General features: G+C 42.4%; 1 protein-coding gene across 1 annotated transcript in view; it reads left to right on the top strand.

Annotated features, from left to right (window-relative positions):
• Positions 1–18,077, top strand: part of ATP6AP1 (ATPase H+ transporting accessory protein 1) — a gene marked incomplete in the record, with an annotated part of 333,375 nt that overhangs the window by 236,680 nt on the left and 78,618 nt on the right. Inside the window, 1 exon segment of the mRNA XM_044080269.1 lies at positions 11,090–11,140. Within this exon segment, the coding sequence (XP_043936204.1) occupies positions 11,090–11,140 (51 nt within the window).

The following is an 18,077-nucleotide window of genomic DNA, read 5'->3' as shown; positions in this document are numbered from 1 at the left end:
GTTGCATATTTGTTTTTGAACATTATAGCAGCTAGTTCTGTACCATCTACTTTCTGTTTCGTCTTCTGAGGGTGAACGTGCCACTGTACTCCTGTCCTACAAGGCGTACTTACTTTCAATGGAATATGTGTCCATCCCTTCCTGTCTTGTGGGTAGGTGTCACGTTTTTATATTTTGCACAGGCCTGTAGCCTGGCATACTCTACAGCTATCCAAAATCTGTCCATCCCCTTTTGTAGGTACTAGGTGGCTCTTATTTGTACCCACTTGTCATCCATGTTCTGACAAGTTCTGCAGGGGGCACAATTTTACAGATAACATATGACCCTCCACTTGGTGTCCTGTAGACATGGATCTCGCTTTGGTTTTGCCTAGAGCCTGTAGCCTAACATTCTGCAGTTTTCCAAAACCTTCATTCTTACTCCTGTCCTTTTCTGTGTGGAGGGCAGGCAGGTGATTGCTGCTTGTACCTGGCTGTTATCAGTCATCTGACATGCTCTCCAGTTATCAAAGCACTTCTTGATCTTCCTGGACTGAACAGGGTGGGGTCTATTTATAGATTTCTGCTTGATTTTTATTTTTGCAAGGCATTTGAATTTCTTTTACAGTCATACATTGCTTCAAGTTCAGCAGGGTGTACTGTACAATCACTGTCCAGTCTCCATGTGGTGGCAAACTGGCAGTTTGTTGGGACTACACTTTCCCCTTCTGAAACCGCTGTACAGGCATGCTGTTAAGTGGTCTTCACAGCCAAACTAATGCTTAGCCTTGTGTTGAACTAGGGTAAAATAAAACTGTGCCTTTCCTTTTCTTGCTTCCTCCTTTCAGGGTAGCTCCATTTGCCGTAGTCTTGGGGCTAAGATGGTCTATTCTGTCCTCATGAATTCTGAACTAGTTCACTACTTGCAGAAGTGGTTGATACCCATGCAGTCCCATTCCTTTCATTTTCAAAGGCTGTGGTCCTTATCTTTACTTGAGGTACTCCACAAATCTCATCTGCCATCCTACTGCAGTAAGACATCATAATTTGGCCTTCATTCTTTGGGATCTGGGCAAGTCTAGAATCACACTCGCACAATATTCTTCCTATTTTTTTATTTTGGTATCCACAGTTAATCTCCTGTGAAATGTCTGCCATTAGAAGGAAGTTTTAGATGAGTCTCAGACATATCCCTACTTTGATTGGAGATATCCTTTCTTTTATTTTAGAATTTGGATGGAGAATGTAGACTGGAAGTACCTAACCATTGGGTTTTGCCTAGTTACTCCTTAGTAGTTTTCTCGTTAGTGTCAGTGCTGTATCACTAGTGATTTGTTACCCTTTCTTGACATACACCAGTCCTGGTGCTAAAATCTGATATTTTGGATGCCATTCATAGTGCCTTTGGTTATTTTTGGCAGGATAATTTAGGTCATACTTTGGTTGGCTCTTGCTCTTCTCTCCCATACTCTCTGTATTTGGGAGGGGTTCATCATTGGGGCTTATCAATGGAAAGCCTTTTCCTCCTTCCCCACTGTTTATGCAAGACTCCTTCCTCATAACCTTATTTCCCCTTTGAGGACAATCTCCAATAACAAATTATTTTCTTCCTGTGTAGACTTTGTTGTATTAAGTTTGTAGGCCCTGTAGTCTGTATGGTAGAGTTGAGGAGTATGAAGTACCTTTAACCATTTAATTTTCCATGGTTAATAAGTTTTATTTGCGCTCAGTATCTTCCCTGCCTGATCTAGTCAATGGCATGGCTAATGTGCTACTGCCATTTCTTTGAAAAATGTAACTGTCTGCTATATGGCTTCCAGAGGCTTTAGGCTGAACAGCTGTCTGTGGCCATTTTATCCTTTTTATGTGGGTTCCTGTTTCGTGAATTTCTTTGTATTTCCTTTGTAGATAGCTATGATGTCCTTCAAGGATGCATCTGCAGTCATAACATATGGGTTGTCCTGCCTCAGGCAGCCCTTCGGTCGGCCGGATTCCAAAGTCTGGGTCTGGCCTTTGCTGATGTCGCACTTCACCCGACGTCATAGCTCCTGGGGTATAAAGGCATCAGCCGACGCCATTTTCCCCAGTCTTTCTTGCCGCGCGGTGCCCGAAGCAGAAGCTGTTCGCAAGTGCCGGTCGGTCAGATCCAGAGATTTCTACTACCGAAGACCTCTAAAAAGCTAAGTACCCCGTTGGGGACTCTTTCTTGCCTCAGCCGATGTCAGACAAAGTAAATAATTGTTTAACTTGTGGGAAACAAATACCTCATAAGGATTTCCACTCTTACTGCCTTCCTTGCTTAGGCCCAGACCACGACGTATCAGCTTGTTTAGCCTGTGCTTCCTTCAACCGACGGACACTCAGACGTCGGTCGGAGTTTGCAGAAGAGTTTTTTGGCTCCACTTTTGCATATAAAATGCCGTCGGAGACTCCGACTACACATTTAGCTAAAAAACGCAAGGAAAAGGACCGACACTCGCAGCCCGCGGTTTCGGCTGAAACCACGGTTAGGCCTACCGCGAGTCTCTCGGTTCTCCCCTCGGCCGAAAGCATGCCTCCGATAACTGAGGCCACACAGGCCATGGCTGAATCTGCTACAGAAATTACTGCTGCAGAAGCAGGCACCCAAGATTTGTCTGACACTATTCCGTTGGACATCTCTACTCCTGCACGTGGGGCAGCTAGACCCCCTGCTTCTATGTCTATCAAGGCCTTTTCCAGGGCTAAAGCAGCCAAACTTTCCAAGGCCTTACCTACTAAAGCTCCCTCTCACAGGCCTACCTCAAGTTCCCAGATTCTCAGCCTTGCTGAGGACCTTATTTCTCTGATCAGGGGATCCCAACCTCACCCAGACAGGGCCTCTCAACCCCCTCCTGATAAGAGGCCTAGGACTGAACCCCCTGAACCTCTCTCCTCAGACTATTCCTCGATGGTTCAGATTTGTCTGACCATTAGGAAGGCCCATACTCACCTTATGAGGATTCTGATGCAGAAGACTACATTCCTTCTGCTTCACCTCCTGAAGAATTTTCATTTGGGGAAACCCTACACTCAATGAGGGAACACTTCTAATGGCAGGGTCAGGATTTTTCTGATTCTAGAAAAAGGCTAAGGACTTTTTTACACTTACCACAGCATAGGCCTTTAGCCATACCACCTGTACTATCAGTTGTTGATGATGCATATAATGATGCCAGTACTGCCCTGATTCTCTTCCTCCGGCCCCTGCCAAACCTGACAGATACTACAGGGTCCCGGACTCTCGCTACCACTTGTATAAGGCTCATGCTGCAGACCCAGAAACCATTTCTCAGGGCCCTAAAGGTGTTGCAGCTGCCTCTGCCAAAAACCCACTTCCCTCTGAAAGAGAATCTAGAGCATTAGAGAGATGGGGTAAAAAGGTTTATACATCTGCTACTCTTTCTGCCAGGGCTTTAAACTGTCAATTTCACATGATACAGTATCAGGAATTTTTGTTAGACCAGCTGAATAAAAAGCTGGCCTCTCCTGAACCTATAGACCGCAAGTCCCTTCAGGATTTGGTACATAATTCTCAGCAGGTCAGTAATCACTTCTTAAAATGTGGCTATGATGCACTGGAGGCTTCTTTTAGATCAGCTATGACTGGAGCAGTGATTCGAAGGCATGCCTGGTTAAAAGAACAATCCTTACCAGACCATGTTAAGTCTAAACTCCTAGATGCTCCTATGGAGAAACAAAGTTTGTTTGGTTCCCCTGCACAGGAGGTTCTAAAAGTGGAAGAAAAAGCAAAATCTGTCCAAACAGTCAAGGATTTTTTGCAGGTCCAACCTCCGAGGTTTAGCAGAAATTGGCCTTCAAAGAATTGGTCCTTTCCAGACACCTCCAGAGCACAGAGAGGCAGAAATAGACGCCCAAGAGGCAGAAGTCAATCAAGGGGTGCCTACAGGGGTAGTCAGTGGCAACCTGCCAATCAGAGAAGTGCCGCCACAGCTGCGACTACAACCACTTCCACAGGACAGACACAATGACTTGGCTCTAATTCCGCCTACCAGGGAACAACTGGAAGCACCCTTGGGCGGAAAGCTAGCTTTATTTTCAAAAAACTGGCATTGCATTACAGGAGACAAATGGACTTTACAAACAATAGACAAGGGCTACAGGTTTCACTTCCACACTCTACCAAAAAAGAGAGGAATGCCAAACCTTCCACCAAGCCAAAAATCAGAGGCTCTAAAACAAATCATCAGCTTACTAAGGATGAGAGCAATAGAAAAGGTACCATCTATGGAACAAGGCCAAGGATTTTACTCCAGACTATTCCTTGTACCAAGAAAAGAAAGTCAATGGAGGCCTATTCTCAACTTGTCCACACTGAACACATATCTCATTGTTTCAAAATTCAAAATGCTGAACCTACAGCAACTTCTTCCCATGTTGGGCAAGGATTCTTGTCTGGTGACTCTAGATCTCAAGGAGACATACCTGCACGTCCCTATACGACCAGATTGCAGAAGACACCTCAGATTTCTTGCAGGATCAGAGCATTATCAATTCTCAGCATTGCCCTTTGGCTTATCTACTGCGCCCAGAGTATTTGCGAAATGCCTGGCATCAGTAATTGCTCATTGCAGGCTTCAGGGAATTCAAATTTACCCATACCTGGACGACTGCCTAATACAAGCGGACAACAAGACAAAATTAATAAAGGATTTGGTCAATGTCATACAACTGCTGCAAGCCTTGGGATACACAGTCAACATTCAAAAGTCAAGACTAGTGCCATCCCAAAGGATAACATTTTTGGGTGCAGAACTGGATACAATAACTCAGATGGCTTTTCTCACAGATGAAAAACAAAAGCAACTACCACTCTATTTCATGGCATTAACAACACAAACTCAGCTTACTGCAAGGAAAGTCCTGCAGGCCCTGGGTTACATGGCATCCTGCATAATATTGATCCCACATGCCAGGCTGCATATGAGAAAGTTACAGTGGTACCTAAGGAATGTATGGTCTCAACACAAGCACAGTCTAGAAGCCCAGATACCAATCATTCCATGTCTGAAAAAAGAATTCCTGTGGTGGGCTCAGGCCTGTCAGATAAACAGAGGATTGCCTTTCCACAAACCACATCCAAGGCAGACCATCACCACGGACGCCTCAGACCTAGGCTGGGGGGCACACATGGAAGACTTAAGTGTATCCAAGGCCTATGGTCCCAAGAACAGCTGAATCTACACATAAATCTAAAGGAGATGCTGGCAGTGAAACATGCAATCGAGGCATTCAGACCATTCCTCCAACAAGGACACCTGCTGATAAGGACGGACAATACCACAGTCATGTGGTACATCAACAAACAGGGAGGTACACATTCATACCCTCTATGCCGGATGGCAATGGACCTGTGGAACTTGGCCCTGAATCTCAACATCCAACTGCAGGCCAGATTTGTACCAGGAAAAGAGAATTCACTAGCAGACAGCTTAAGCAGAACTACCACGGATGCTCACGAATGGATGCTGCATCCAGATATCTTCAAAACCATAACAAAGAAATGGGGAATGCCAGAGATAGACCTGTTCGCCTCCCCACACAACCACCAACTGAAGAAATTCTGCTCAAGAGTATACCACCCACTTGCCTGGAGGGAGGACTCCCTTTCTTTCAGCTGGAAGGCCCTGACAGTATATGCCTTTCCACCTCTTCCTTTGATGTACAAAGTTCTACTGAAGATCAGAGAGGAACAGCCAAAGGTAATTCTGATAGCTCCAGACTGGCCAAGGCAACATTGGTACCCGCTACTGAGAAGCATGTCTCGGACGCACTCATGGCCTCTACCTCTATGTCCCTTACTTCTAACGCAGAACTACAAGACCCTGCATCCAAACTTGAAAACGCTGCAGCTTACTGCTTGGAAAATTGCGTAAAACAAAACCAACCTGATTTATCTCAGAGGGTTAAGGACATTATCCTGGAGGCTCGCAGACCCTCCACAAGGAAAACATATTCAGCCAAATGGAAAAGATTCCTCATTTGGAGTGCAGAAAAGGGAGAAAATGTCACACTGGCAAACCTAGCACACATCCTGGAATACTTAGCAGAACTGTTCCACAATGGCCTGTCCTACTCCTCCATTAAGATTCATGCATCAGCAATTTCAGCAGAGTACAACATGGATCCTCCTGTCTTCTCTCATCCTCTCCTCAGGCAATTCTTGAGAGGAATCAAAAACGTAAAGCCTCCAAGGAAACCACCTCTGCCTGCATGGGATCTCAACTTTGTGCTAGAAAAATTAACACTCCCTCCTTTTGAACCAGCAGCAACAGCAGACTTACAGTTCTTATCTTGGAAAACTGCCTTCCTGCTAGCAATCACTTCAGCAAGAAGGGTATCTGAGTTACAGGCATTAATGGCAGTGCAGCCTTTCCTTATCTTCCATGAGGATAGAGTGTCTCTGAGAACCAATCCTACTTTTATGCCAAAGGTGGTCTCCAGGGTATCCTTGAACCAAGCTATACATTTACCTACATTCTTCCCCAACCCACAGAACAGGGGGGAAAAACTACTACACACCTTGGACGTACACAGACAACTACGCTACTATCTGGACAGAACTAAGGCCAGCAGAAAAACTGACCAGCTTCTGGTAGCATATGCAACAGGAGTGCAAGGAAAAGCAATTTCAAAACAGACAATCTCAAAATGGATAGGAAATTGCATTAGATTCTGCTACTCATTTCATGGAAAGACAACTCCTGAAAATATCAGGCCTCACTCCACAAGAGCTACAGCCACCACTACAGCTTTCCTACGAGGAGTGGCTACCAAAGACATTTTAGAAGCTGCTACTTGGAGCTCCGTGCATACATTTGCCAAGCATTATAATCTTCCTTTATACTCCAGATCCCGAGCAGGTTTTGCAACTGCTGTTTTACAAGGGATCTTAACTACACCATCATTATCTTAGTGCCTCCTCCCCCAGTTTGGCTATGGTATTCTACCCATATGTTATGACTGCAGATGCATCCTTGAAGGACATAGTACAGTTTTGTACCTACCATAAATGTAGATGTCCGATAGGTATGCATCTGCTGTCAGGATTACCCACCCTCCTTCCCCTCTGTGGTATTCCTAGGGTACTTACCCCTCTTTTTAGCTAGCTGGGGGAATCTATTATGGTGTATTTGTTTGTATGTATATATATATATATATATATATATATATATATATATATATATATATATATTTTGCTTTCTACTGTTTGGAATTTTCTACATTTATCCAAATTTAGCCTTCCTAGAGGGCATCTGGGGCAAGAAACACTGAGGAAAATGGCGTCGGCTGATGCCTTTATACCCCAGGAGCTATGACGTCGGGTGAAGTGCGACATCAGCTGAGGCCAGACCCAGACTTTGGAATCCGGCCGACCGAAGGGCTGCCTGAGGCAGGACAACTCATATGTTATGACTGCAGATGCATACCTATCGGACATCTACATTTATGGTAGGTACAAAACTGTACTTTCATGTTACATTTCCTATAATAACAGTGAACTGTTTCCTTGGGGTTTCTTTATTGCTTATTTTGAAACCTTAATACTTTTGCTTCTCATGTTTTTTGCAGGACAGAGTTCGTAGGTACATAGGTGTGTACTAGGCTAATGGCCCTGGAGTCTTTACAAGCCTAGCCCATAGGATTACCCTGGCATTGTGCCACCCGACCTTAGTTCCCAGTGCATCTGTCTAGTAGAGCCACTGGAGTGATTCCCGGGGTGAATTTTCTATTTCCCATCCATTCATCAAGATTTGTCTTGGAGAGCCAGTGAGGTGCTCTGTTTGACATGGTATGGGAAGTCTATTCCATAGCATGGGCAGTCTATGGGTTATGTACTGTTGATTGTGGTAATTAAGTTGAGGTCTCTGGAGTGTGTGGTGCGGAGGGATTGGGATTTCTTTAGATGTAGCATTTCTAACAGAGCTGGGTCAGACATGGCTTTGTAAGTCAAGCAGAGATCGCCTCTAAGTAGGCAATATGAGACCGAGAGTAGTTGGAGTTTTTTGAGTCTGTCCATATAGGACAAGTGTTTAAGGCTTGGGATCCTCTTTGTGCAGTACTTTTGCTGCCTCTCTAGTTGTTGCAGGTGTCTAGTGAGGTACATGCCAAATGGGGCATTGTACTCGATTGGCCTAATGAGGGAAGAGGAGAGGGAGACAATGATCTCTTTCTTCCTGGATGCAAAACCCTTAGTAATGAGATGTGCCACACAGAAGGACTTTCTGACCACAGTGGCAGTGTGGTGGTCAAAAGAGAGGTTGCTGTCTACCTGTGTCCCCAGATCTCTTAACGCGTTCTGTGTTCAGTGGACTACCATCGATGTGGTAATTCATGGGAACCGGGTTTTCCCAAAGGGGATGACACATTTTGGCATGGAGCATAAGACCATGGTTCTGACACCAGTTGTTGGTCTCAATGAGGCCTTTTTGTAGGATGCCAGCATCACTTGGAGAGTTAATAGCTCCCAACTTCCAGTAGTCTGCAAACTTTGTCAGCCGTAGTTCCTTTGTGTTGGCCTGAACTTCAGAGAAGTAGATGCCAAACAGGAGAGGACCCAGGACCAAACCCTGTGGGACTCCACTCGTGACTGGTCGGCAGTCTGACTTTTAGTCCGCTACTTTCACAGGAGTGTTATCCTTGCAGCAGGTGATACTTCAGACTTTTAGATCTTACATTTGTCTTAAAGGTAAAGACATCTTTAGTACTCCTTACACGTCGTTTTCTCCACCTTTTTAATTTCCCTTTCCCTCATTTTCTTGTGGTATTAAGATGGTCATGCCTAGACTGCCTTTGCTGGCTCATGTATTGTCCAATACCTTGTAGTTTTTCTACTTTGATTCCTGTTCTCTGGAGAGTGAAGAGCTTTTCTGTCACTGACCTTGTACTTTACTGTTGCTCTCTTGCTAAATTAGGAATGTTAGCTCAGTGCCTCCTAATTATTCCGTTTAATTTCTACTTTCCTTTTTGTTTTTTAGGAATTTGCTGGTCAGTTCCTTTCCTTAAGGTCTTAGGATGATTTGGTAGCTTGTCAACCTGTTTGAAGACTTCTTGATTCCTTTTGGCCTTTTCTATAACTTACTATGCGCCTCTTTGTTCTTGAGGGTTTTTAATACATTTGTTAAGCAGGTAAGGCCACTGGGCACAAGTGCCCCTTTTTGGGAGCTACCCAGGAGCAATTTTTGATCAAATGACTTGGACAGAGTTGCACAGCAGGCAAATGGAGTCAAACTCTATACCCTTTGAAGACTGGAAGCAGTTCTTTAACGGCTCAAAGCCTTAATCCTCTGCTCCTACTGTTGGCTTTTTACCTTGCTAGTCTTCTTGGGGCTTAGCAGCATACTGTGCTTAGATTGTCCAAATTCACATTTATTTTTGCAATGCAAGTTTTTTGCTTCAACAGTTCCCATTCCTCATTCAAGGATATTATATTTCCTCCTTATCACATTACTGTCTCTTTTGCGGTTAGTGTAATGGGAACTAGATCTTGATTTTTGGGGTATGTCTGCACAGACCTTTCAACTACCCATATTTTGTAGGAACTTACCTATTTTCAGACATGATATACTCCGCATGATTTTCATTCTTTTGGAGTTGTCCCTATATTCAGACTTTATTTACCCCCTCACTCAGTTGTATCCCCCTCATCACATCTGATTTTTTGACATAGTCTAGTATACAAAAAATACACTACATGATCGACATACTAGTGGCACCTATAATGCATAGAGCACATACACCTTGTGTAAATGGCCTTGTGTGGTATAATGTTGCAGTACAGTTAAAGCCTACAGATTTTACACATTCTGTTTGTTAGTATACGTATATTTTTTCTTCATTTTTGTTACTAACAAACACGTTTCTGAATGATATCCCACTGTGCTACTGGAAGCAGAAAAAGTTATGTGCTATTTGGTATTCAAATTTTATGCCAATTAGATGTTGAGATTTTTCGCTGGATGTACCTACTTTTCAAGGGTTTTGCACCTATTTTCTGTGTCTACAAGTTGAGAGGTATGTCTCTCCTTTCCTTATGACATATTTGTACGTTAGATATCTTCAATTCAGGCCCTTCTAGAGATGCTAAGTTTTAATGTAACGTTTGCAGCGATTCACCCAGCAAGTTATGATTGGGACACACTGTCCTACAGATAGAGGAAGATTGATCATTCCTGTCATATGTGGAAATTATGTACATGACATCTAGGACCAAGTCCTTTTTCCTCTGTGACCCCTACTGTCCTTCCCACTACTATGTTGGTAGGGTTTGGATGGATGTTGCTCCTTTTTTTTTTTTTTTTCTCCGCACTCTGATAGAGGGATCCTTCCTTGAACAGAATTGAAAGAGAAGAGGAAGTTAGGTGGCCTGGGAAAGTTTTTCCGAGCTGACCACATCATGGCAGCTTTGAGGTAGAGGAAGAAGGACCGGGTCCTCTAAATCTGTCATTATGGTAAGTGCATAACTTGTGTGTACTTTTACCTGGATCTCTGCTGATGTTCTGCTTATTTTCATAGTTTGTATGGTTCTGGACCAAGGCATCTTCGTTGTCTATAGTGTCCATTTCTGATTGGGAAATGCAGTACAAGGAAGGCAGGAGGACTGCTTTCCTAATAATTTACTACTACACGTTCCTTAATGGTAGTTTACTGTAAGATGCTACTGGCAAATGCTACCTACTTGTGGCTGCCTAACTTGGAATCAAACTCTTTTTCTTTTGAAATAGTCTGCCTTTTATATTTTTTGCTGGTGAGAATTCAGGTATCTTGATTTTCACCAAGAGGAAAAAGTCAGCCTTGAGCATTTGAAATTGACTTATGCAGTGAAATTTTCAGCTAAGGATGTTACAAAGGATATGTATGAGCAAGAGGTGGTTAAGGTGTAACTGCCTGGCTTGAGAGGTGATAATTACCCTAGTTATGGTAATTGCTATGTTCAATAGATCTGTCTCTTATAAGTACATTATATTGTAGCTAAAGTGTTGTGTAGTATTTTATTGTATAAGAAGTTCAAATAAGATGATTACATTGTTGGACAAGAACTGAGACTTTTTTTTTTTTTTTTATTTTACAGGCTTGTACTGAACTACAAGGCCGCCAAAGGATTCGATAATCTCAAACTGACGTAGGTGTTAAGTAAATTTGGTGCTCTATAACACTGCTGATTTATAACCTAATGTTTCTTTAGTACTTAATTTTTATGTATAATTTTAGTACTCTTTGGCTGTCAAGCCTTTTGTGCAAAACAAAGCTGGTTTGCCATCTTTGGAGTTGTACTGCCTTTATTGCAAGCCTTCCTTTCCTGTAGACTTCTAAGAATATTAAGAGAAGTTTTCATAATTAACTTTTATAGCTCAGTACTAAGTTGTGGAGGATGTTGTGATAGAGTAGATTCAAATGGTTTAGACAACTCCTGCAACACTGTTGGTAGTCCCCCATCTGCCCAAACAGGGGTCCACTAGTTTCATCTTTTTAGTTTATACATGGGGAGGAAATGCAATTCATGACAAGATGCTTTGCTTTTCTGTCCTGCTGTTTCCTAGAATACTTTTGTAGCAACTAGTAATTGGTCTTGTTCATTACCAGGTACTTCCTTAGTGAATATACTTCTGTCTCCCCAGTCTTCCTTCATACCTCTTTGCAAGCATCTGTTCCTTCTGTGTCCATTTGTCCATCACTGGATTTTGTTAGCAGAAATAGCTGTCATTTTCTTATAATGGAAACCAGTAGCACTTGACTAGTTTTCCCTAGTTAATGGCTGTAGGTGTTTTCTGTTTTCCAAGAATTGAAATGTATTGATCAAACCATTATTGCTAACTGCTTGATTTAAGGCATCAGCTGGGGAGTTGGCTGTCTCTGCTTTGGTGCTCGTTTGTAGTCTGGCAGGTAATGTTTATCTTCTGCCCTGGGAAATGATCATTCCAAAGTATACAATTTTAAATGTACAATCTTAAGTTTAGCACTGGGGTGGTGAAAAGGTAGACTTTACTAGGGATGTGAAAAGCCTGACCATTGCATGAAGATTTTCGGATAAACCTCTGTCCTAGTACACAGTGTTAATCTCTTGGAACTCTTCTAATATCTCTTTAAATGCTCTTCCAGATATGAAGAGTTTAACAGAATTGTTTACTGGGACAGTTTCTGTTGCAGTACAGTGTTTGTTATGGCAAAGTATCACTCTTTATACCTCTGCCACAGTTCTTAGTCCCTTGTTTCTTGTGGCAGCAGTAGTTGACACATCTAGCTCCACGTTTCTTGGATTTTGACTTGTATGCATTTCTGCCATTTTTTTCTATGCAGCTTCTCGTCTTTCTCCATCAATGTAGGATCCTTATTCAGCTGCTTTGCTACTTGTCATTCTGAGTTTGTTGACTTTGTATTGGTTTCGTAGTTTTACTTTTGTCTGTAGATTATACATCTGGTGGTCTTGAATTTCTTTCAAAGAAGTATTACTTTCTTGTTGATGCAGCATTATATTTACAGTCTATTGATTTTCTGGTGTCAGTGATGCAATTGAAGCAGGTAATTTGTCTTTCAGTCTTCTATCCATTGACAGTTGAGCCATTAAGGGACTGAGTCCCTGCAGTAGATTATTTCAGTGTTCATAATTGTGAGAGGCAGTCTTCATTTTTTGTAATGAATAATGTGATCCACAGAAGATTTAAGACCCCAAATAGCTATTACTGACAACAGTGGAAAAATAGTTGAAAAAACAGTCTGTACTGTGAATAAAGACGTCATTCTTTTAGAAGCTTACATTGCTTTATTTTGGATTTATATCGTTTTTCAACTGTTTTTCCACTGTTGTGAGTAATAGCTATTATTCGCAAGGATTGAATGGTCTGAATAGACTGTTTGCAGAGACATTTTTTGAACACGTACTGCTTTGGTATGACCCTATGACAGCTTCTTCTTTTACTATATCATTAGTCTTCATTTTTTGCTGCAAACCCCCCCCCCCACACACACACACACACACAAACATCTTTGTTAAAGTTTCACACATGACATAGGCAATCTTAAATGTATATAAATGAAATACGAACATAACACCACTTTAATTGCAAACGATATACATCACAGACACCATTGAAACAACTATAGTTGCAAACACTATAGATCACTTGTAATCTATCCAGTCATTGTCAGTTAAGTAGTACGTGGCTCATTCAAATCCTGCCTCTTAAACCTCGTTCCTGCTCTGCATATGTTGTTCGCACAATTCCCATTTTTTCCTATATAGTTTGCTCCCTCCCTTTTCTAAAGATCAGAATTCCAGTTGTTTAATCAATGTTACTGTAGTCACGACTTCTAATAAAGTTGGTCTGGACTTTGATTTCCATTTTCTAGTAATTGCTTTTTTGGGAGACACCATAATTAGACTCAGCAAAGCTTTACTATGTCTAGGCAATTCGATTCTGTATCATAACTCAAAAAATAGTCTCCCCAGTCAATCCAGTCTGCTCAACCAAAATCTGTGACAGAGCAGTCTGCAGGGAATCCCTAAAGTCTGCCAGCCCATTACACTACCAAAAAACATGTTCCCAGCCACCTCTTTCTTGCTCATCACATCTCCAACATTTGCTTATCCACCTTAGTAAAATTTCTTTGGTGTCTACTTTGAGTATAAAAATACCTATGTAAACACTTCCAGGCAAAGATCCTAAATATTCTAGACTTTGTTGCATATTTAGGAGATATGCATACATCCTCCCATTGTCTCTTCATGAATTGCTTATCCACTATCTCTTCCCAATCTTTCTGAGCTTCTCTGATTCTTATAATTATGCAGTGTTTTGTATGCTTTACTAATTATTCCTTTTTTAACATCAGCTTCTTTTCTAGATTCTATTAAAAACTCTTCCAGTGCTGGTTTTTCATTCAGGAGCCCCCTATTTCTTTTTACCTATACTCTATCAATCCTTGATAGAGAAGGCAGTCTCTAAACTGCAGTCCAAATAAATTCTTGACCCTCTTCCCAGTCTGTTACCTTTCCCTTTCTAGTTATTTGCTCCCAATGCCTTGGTTCCTTTGCCAGTTTTCGCCAATAAATTCCAGCCCCCTCTTGCCTGTTATCTGTATCCCTGACCAGTCATCCCTATTGGCAAAATCTATTTTCTCCATTCTCTTGCTGGTTTGGTTCTTAGAATGCTTCCTGCAATTTTATGAATATAGTACTTTGTATGATTTTTGTTCTTCTGCATCCAAAATCCCAGTCTCTGCTCATTTCTTGAGCTTCCCCCCTGTATCAGAATCATTCCTTTACACTTTGAATTATAGTTTTCTGCTTGTGCTATGTAAAAGAGCCTTAACTGTATTGCTCTAAAATACCCCCTCAAATTGGGTAATCCTAGTCCGCCTTGTTCTACTGGAAGAATCATCTTATCCCACTTGACCCTTGCTGTCTTGCCTTCCCAGATAAAATCCTTCAACTCTTTTTTTTTTTTTAATTGCTATCCACATCTTTTCCTCTGGTTGATAAAAATGTGCCAGACCTTTGTATAAGACTAAAGGGACCAACAACATTTTAATGGCTTGTATCTTCGTATCCATATAACAAAGCTTCCAGTTTCTTAATTTTTGCATTATCTTCTGCTTAGTCTCTTCCTACATATCCTTAGCTACCACAACAGTCATTTCTAATCCATATTCCTAAATACTTCATTTTACTTTGATGTTGCAACTCTTGATATGTTCCCCATGCATGAAATGGACTGGGAATTCTATATTTGAATTCCTACTTGGCTCAACTGTTCTGACTTATTGACTTTTGTATGACTGACCATTGTGCGATACAACAATATCCAGGGCCAAATCATGGTCAAATGGGGCCGTAGGCAGGGTAATAATCAACCCCCCCAGCCATTCCAGTATCCCATTACTTGACTCTTTCTCCCCAGTTACCATAAACCCTGTTCAAAGTTTTCAGTGTGCATACGCTTTTCTTTATTTCTACAATGATTAGAGATATTTAAAACTTTTATTTCAAATTTTATAACACAATACGGTGTCGCAATGAAAACACAGCATGAACATTAAGCTTCTCTGCCCTTGAAACTCACATTCATTAGAACAGCATTGAAACCCACATTCAAAGAAAATGCATCTGGCCAGTGGTGGATTGTTTACCTTTGGGCTGTTTTCAAGCCATAGGCCCCTTGCACACATTTTTAGGGCCATGCATACATGCATGTGTTCTTTGATGCACCGTCCTGATTGTATTCAGTTATATTCCTTGTATAATACAGTACCACTTGTTAGACTGTGTTTTAAGTTTGTAGGTTTGAACATTTTCCTGTAAGCAGTAAAACAAAACATATGACCCAATAGTGACAAAACTACCCATTGTAGAACATTTCAACCATAAAAGGCCATTCAAACTTTTGTCATTAGAATCTACCAGTACCAGTCAATAAATACAGTCTCTGCAGAAGTAAAAGTTATCTGAATAATTCCACATTAAAGAGCTCTATAATTAAGATGTTGCAGCTGGCAAGCAACTCTGTATTTCAGTGTTTCATATAAATATTCAATCCTTAGTGCTCTTAAGAATAAATTGCCTGTGTTACATAAAAAGAGTTGGTATGGTGGTAGTAATGCAATAGGGAATGGCTGTTAAACTTGGCAACAGGTCCATAGCTACCAGGCATTGTATCCAAAGGATGACACACTCAAGAGTATAGCACCTCCCCCAAAGGGCACTGCAATATCAGCACTCCATGGTGTGGGAGTAGAATACACAGCCTTCTGCACAAAAGGTGAGTATGCTACCTGTTGTGCTATTAACGCTGCTTTCAAATTTGATGGCCATGCTAAACAAAACAGTTGCACATTGAAAACAGGCTTAGCATGAGCAATAGTAAGCTGGTCTTCCCTTGAAACTCCACGATGTTCATCGTGTTATACTGCTGCAGTCAACCCACTTGGGTTATCCTGCCGTCAGGCGTTCCCGCAGTCGGCCGAATCCCAAAGTCTTGGTCCGGCGTCGGTTGTCGTCGCTTCTTCCCTGACGTCAGTGCGACAAGGGTATAAAAGAGGCAGCCGATGCCATTTTCTTCTGTCTTTCTTGCCGCGCGGTGCCCGAAGCAGAAGCAGTTCGCAAGTGCCGGTCGGCCAGCTCGCTCCTGAGATTTTCGAATCGAATTTAAGCCCGAAGTCTTCTCTAAAGCCAAGTACCCCGTTGGGGAAACCTGCCATGCATTTCTTGTGGGAAGAAAATACCTCATAAGGATTTTCATTCTTATTGTATTCCTTGCCTAGGCCCAGACCACGACGTTTCTGGTTGTCGGTTTTGTGCTAGGTTCAACAAACGTACAATCAAGCGTCGGGCAGATTTCGCCCGACATTATTTTGGCAGAAAATTTAACTATAGCATGCTGTCGGAGCATCCGACATCAGCAATGATTAAAAAACACAAGGATAAGGACAGGCAGCCAAGGCCAAAACCAGATACCGAGGCCTCAGCAAGGCCTGCCTCCGGTTCCCTGGTTTTCAGCGAGGCGCCTACGCAGCCCCTGACTACCGCTGAATTAGAACTTCTGACGGCCTCCCAGACCGAATCAGCTGGGCCTCAGGAGCCGGATCCATGTCACCCCTCTGACGCCAACCCTGACAGTGATGCGGAGATTTCGGATAGGCCCTCGGTTTCTGAAGGAGTCTTCAAACCGACAACTATCTCTATTAAGTCTTATGCTAAACTTAAAGCCCCCTTAAAAGTTCGGAAACCGGGTCCACAGACCCCCCCCCCCCCAGGCCCCTATGCCTAAAAAACAGATGCTGAAAATGGCTGAAGATTTAATTACCCGTATCAGGGGTTCCCAACCCCCACCTGACAAAAGGCTTAGACTGGAGGAAGATTACCCTTCCTCTGACCAAACATCCATTTCCTCAGCTAACTCTGAGGACCAGGATTATTCCTTCCCTCCTTATGAAGACTCAGATGCTGAAGAGTCCATTCCCTCTGTTCCCCCCCCACCCCGAAGACTACTCTTTTGGGGAAACTTTACAAACCATGAGGGAACACTTCCACTGGGAAGGCCAAGATTACTCTGATTCTAAGAAAAGACTCCGTGAGTTTCTTCTTCTTCTCCTCCCTCAGCATAGACCCTAGCAATTCCTCCAATTTTAGACATTTTGGATGATGTTTACACTGAATCTAGTCTAAACCCAGATTCCTTATCTCTTGCACCAGCTAAACCTGACCGATACTACAGAGTTCCTGATTCTCATAAGTTTCTATATAAAAGTCCTGTTGGAGACCCCGAAACCATTTCCCAGGGTCCCAAAGGGGTTAAGGCCTCTACTGCTAAGAATCCACTACCATCTGAAAGAGATTCCAGAGCATTAGAAAGATGGGGGAAGAAAGTGTATACATCTGCCAATTTGGCCATGAGGGCCTTAAACTGCCAATTCCACATGCTAAATTTCCAGCAGTACTTGATTACACATTTAAAGCAGAAAATGATCCCTCAGACAGATCAACCTGATTTCAAAGAGATGCAGGATTTGCTGCATGCAGCAGAACAGGTGGGAAAGCATACCTTAGTGTGGTTTTGATTCATTGGAAGCCTCATGTAGAGCAGCTGTCACAGGGTCTGTAATACGCAGGCATGCTTGGCTAAAAGAGCAAGTCTTACCAGAACATGTCAAAGCAAAGTTATTGGATGCTCCACTGCAGAAAGATGTGTTATTTGGTGTCAAAGCAGAGGAAGTTTTAAAGAAAATGGAAGAAAAGGCAAAATCTATGCAAACAGTTAAAGATTTTTTTTTTACAGGTACAACCTCCTCGTTTCAGCAGAAACTGGCCATCAAAAAACTGTTCCTTTCCTGCATCAGACAGACCCCAAAGAGGTAGGTACAGACGCCCAAGGGGCAGAGGCCAGCCACAAAGTTCTTTCAGGCCTAGACAATGGCATTCAACAACTCAGAGGTGAAGACGCAAGATCTCAACCCTTCAGGAAACAAACACAATGACTTCCCTCTTCGACTGCCAAGCAAAATTGCCCTGCCAGCACCTTTGGGAGGAAAACTGGCTCTATTTCCACAAAATTGGCACATCATAA

This window comes from Protopterus annectens, chromosome 8.part0 (genome assembly GCF_019279795.1).
Source record: "Protopterus annectens isolate FY-2018-M chromosome 8.part0, PAN1.0, whole genome shotgun sequence".
NCBI classification, from domain to species: domain Eukaryota; kingdom Metazoa; phylum Chordata; order Ceratodontiformes; family Protopteridae; genus Protopterus; species Protopterus annectens.
Note: the sequence above shows the minus strand (reverse complement) of the source record. Positions and strands in the feature narration are given on the sequence as shown.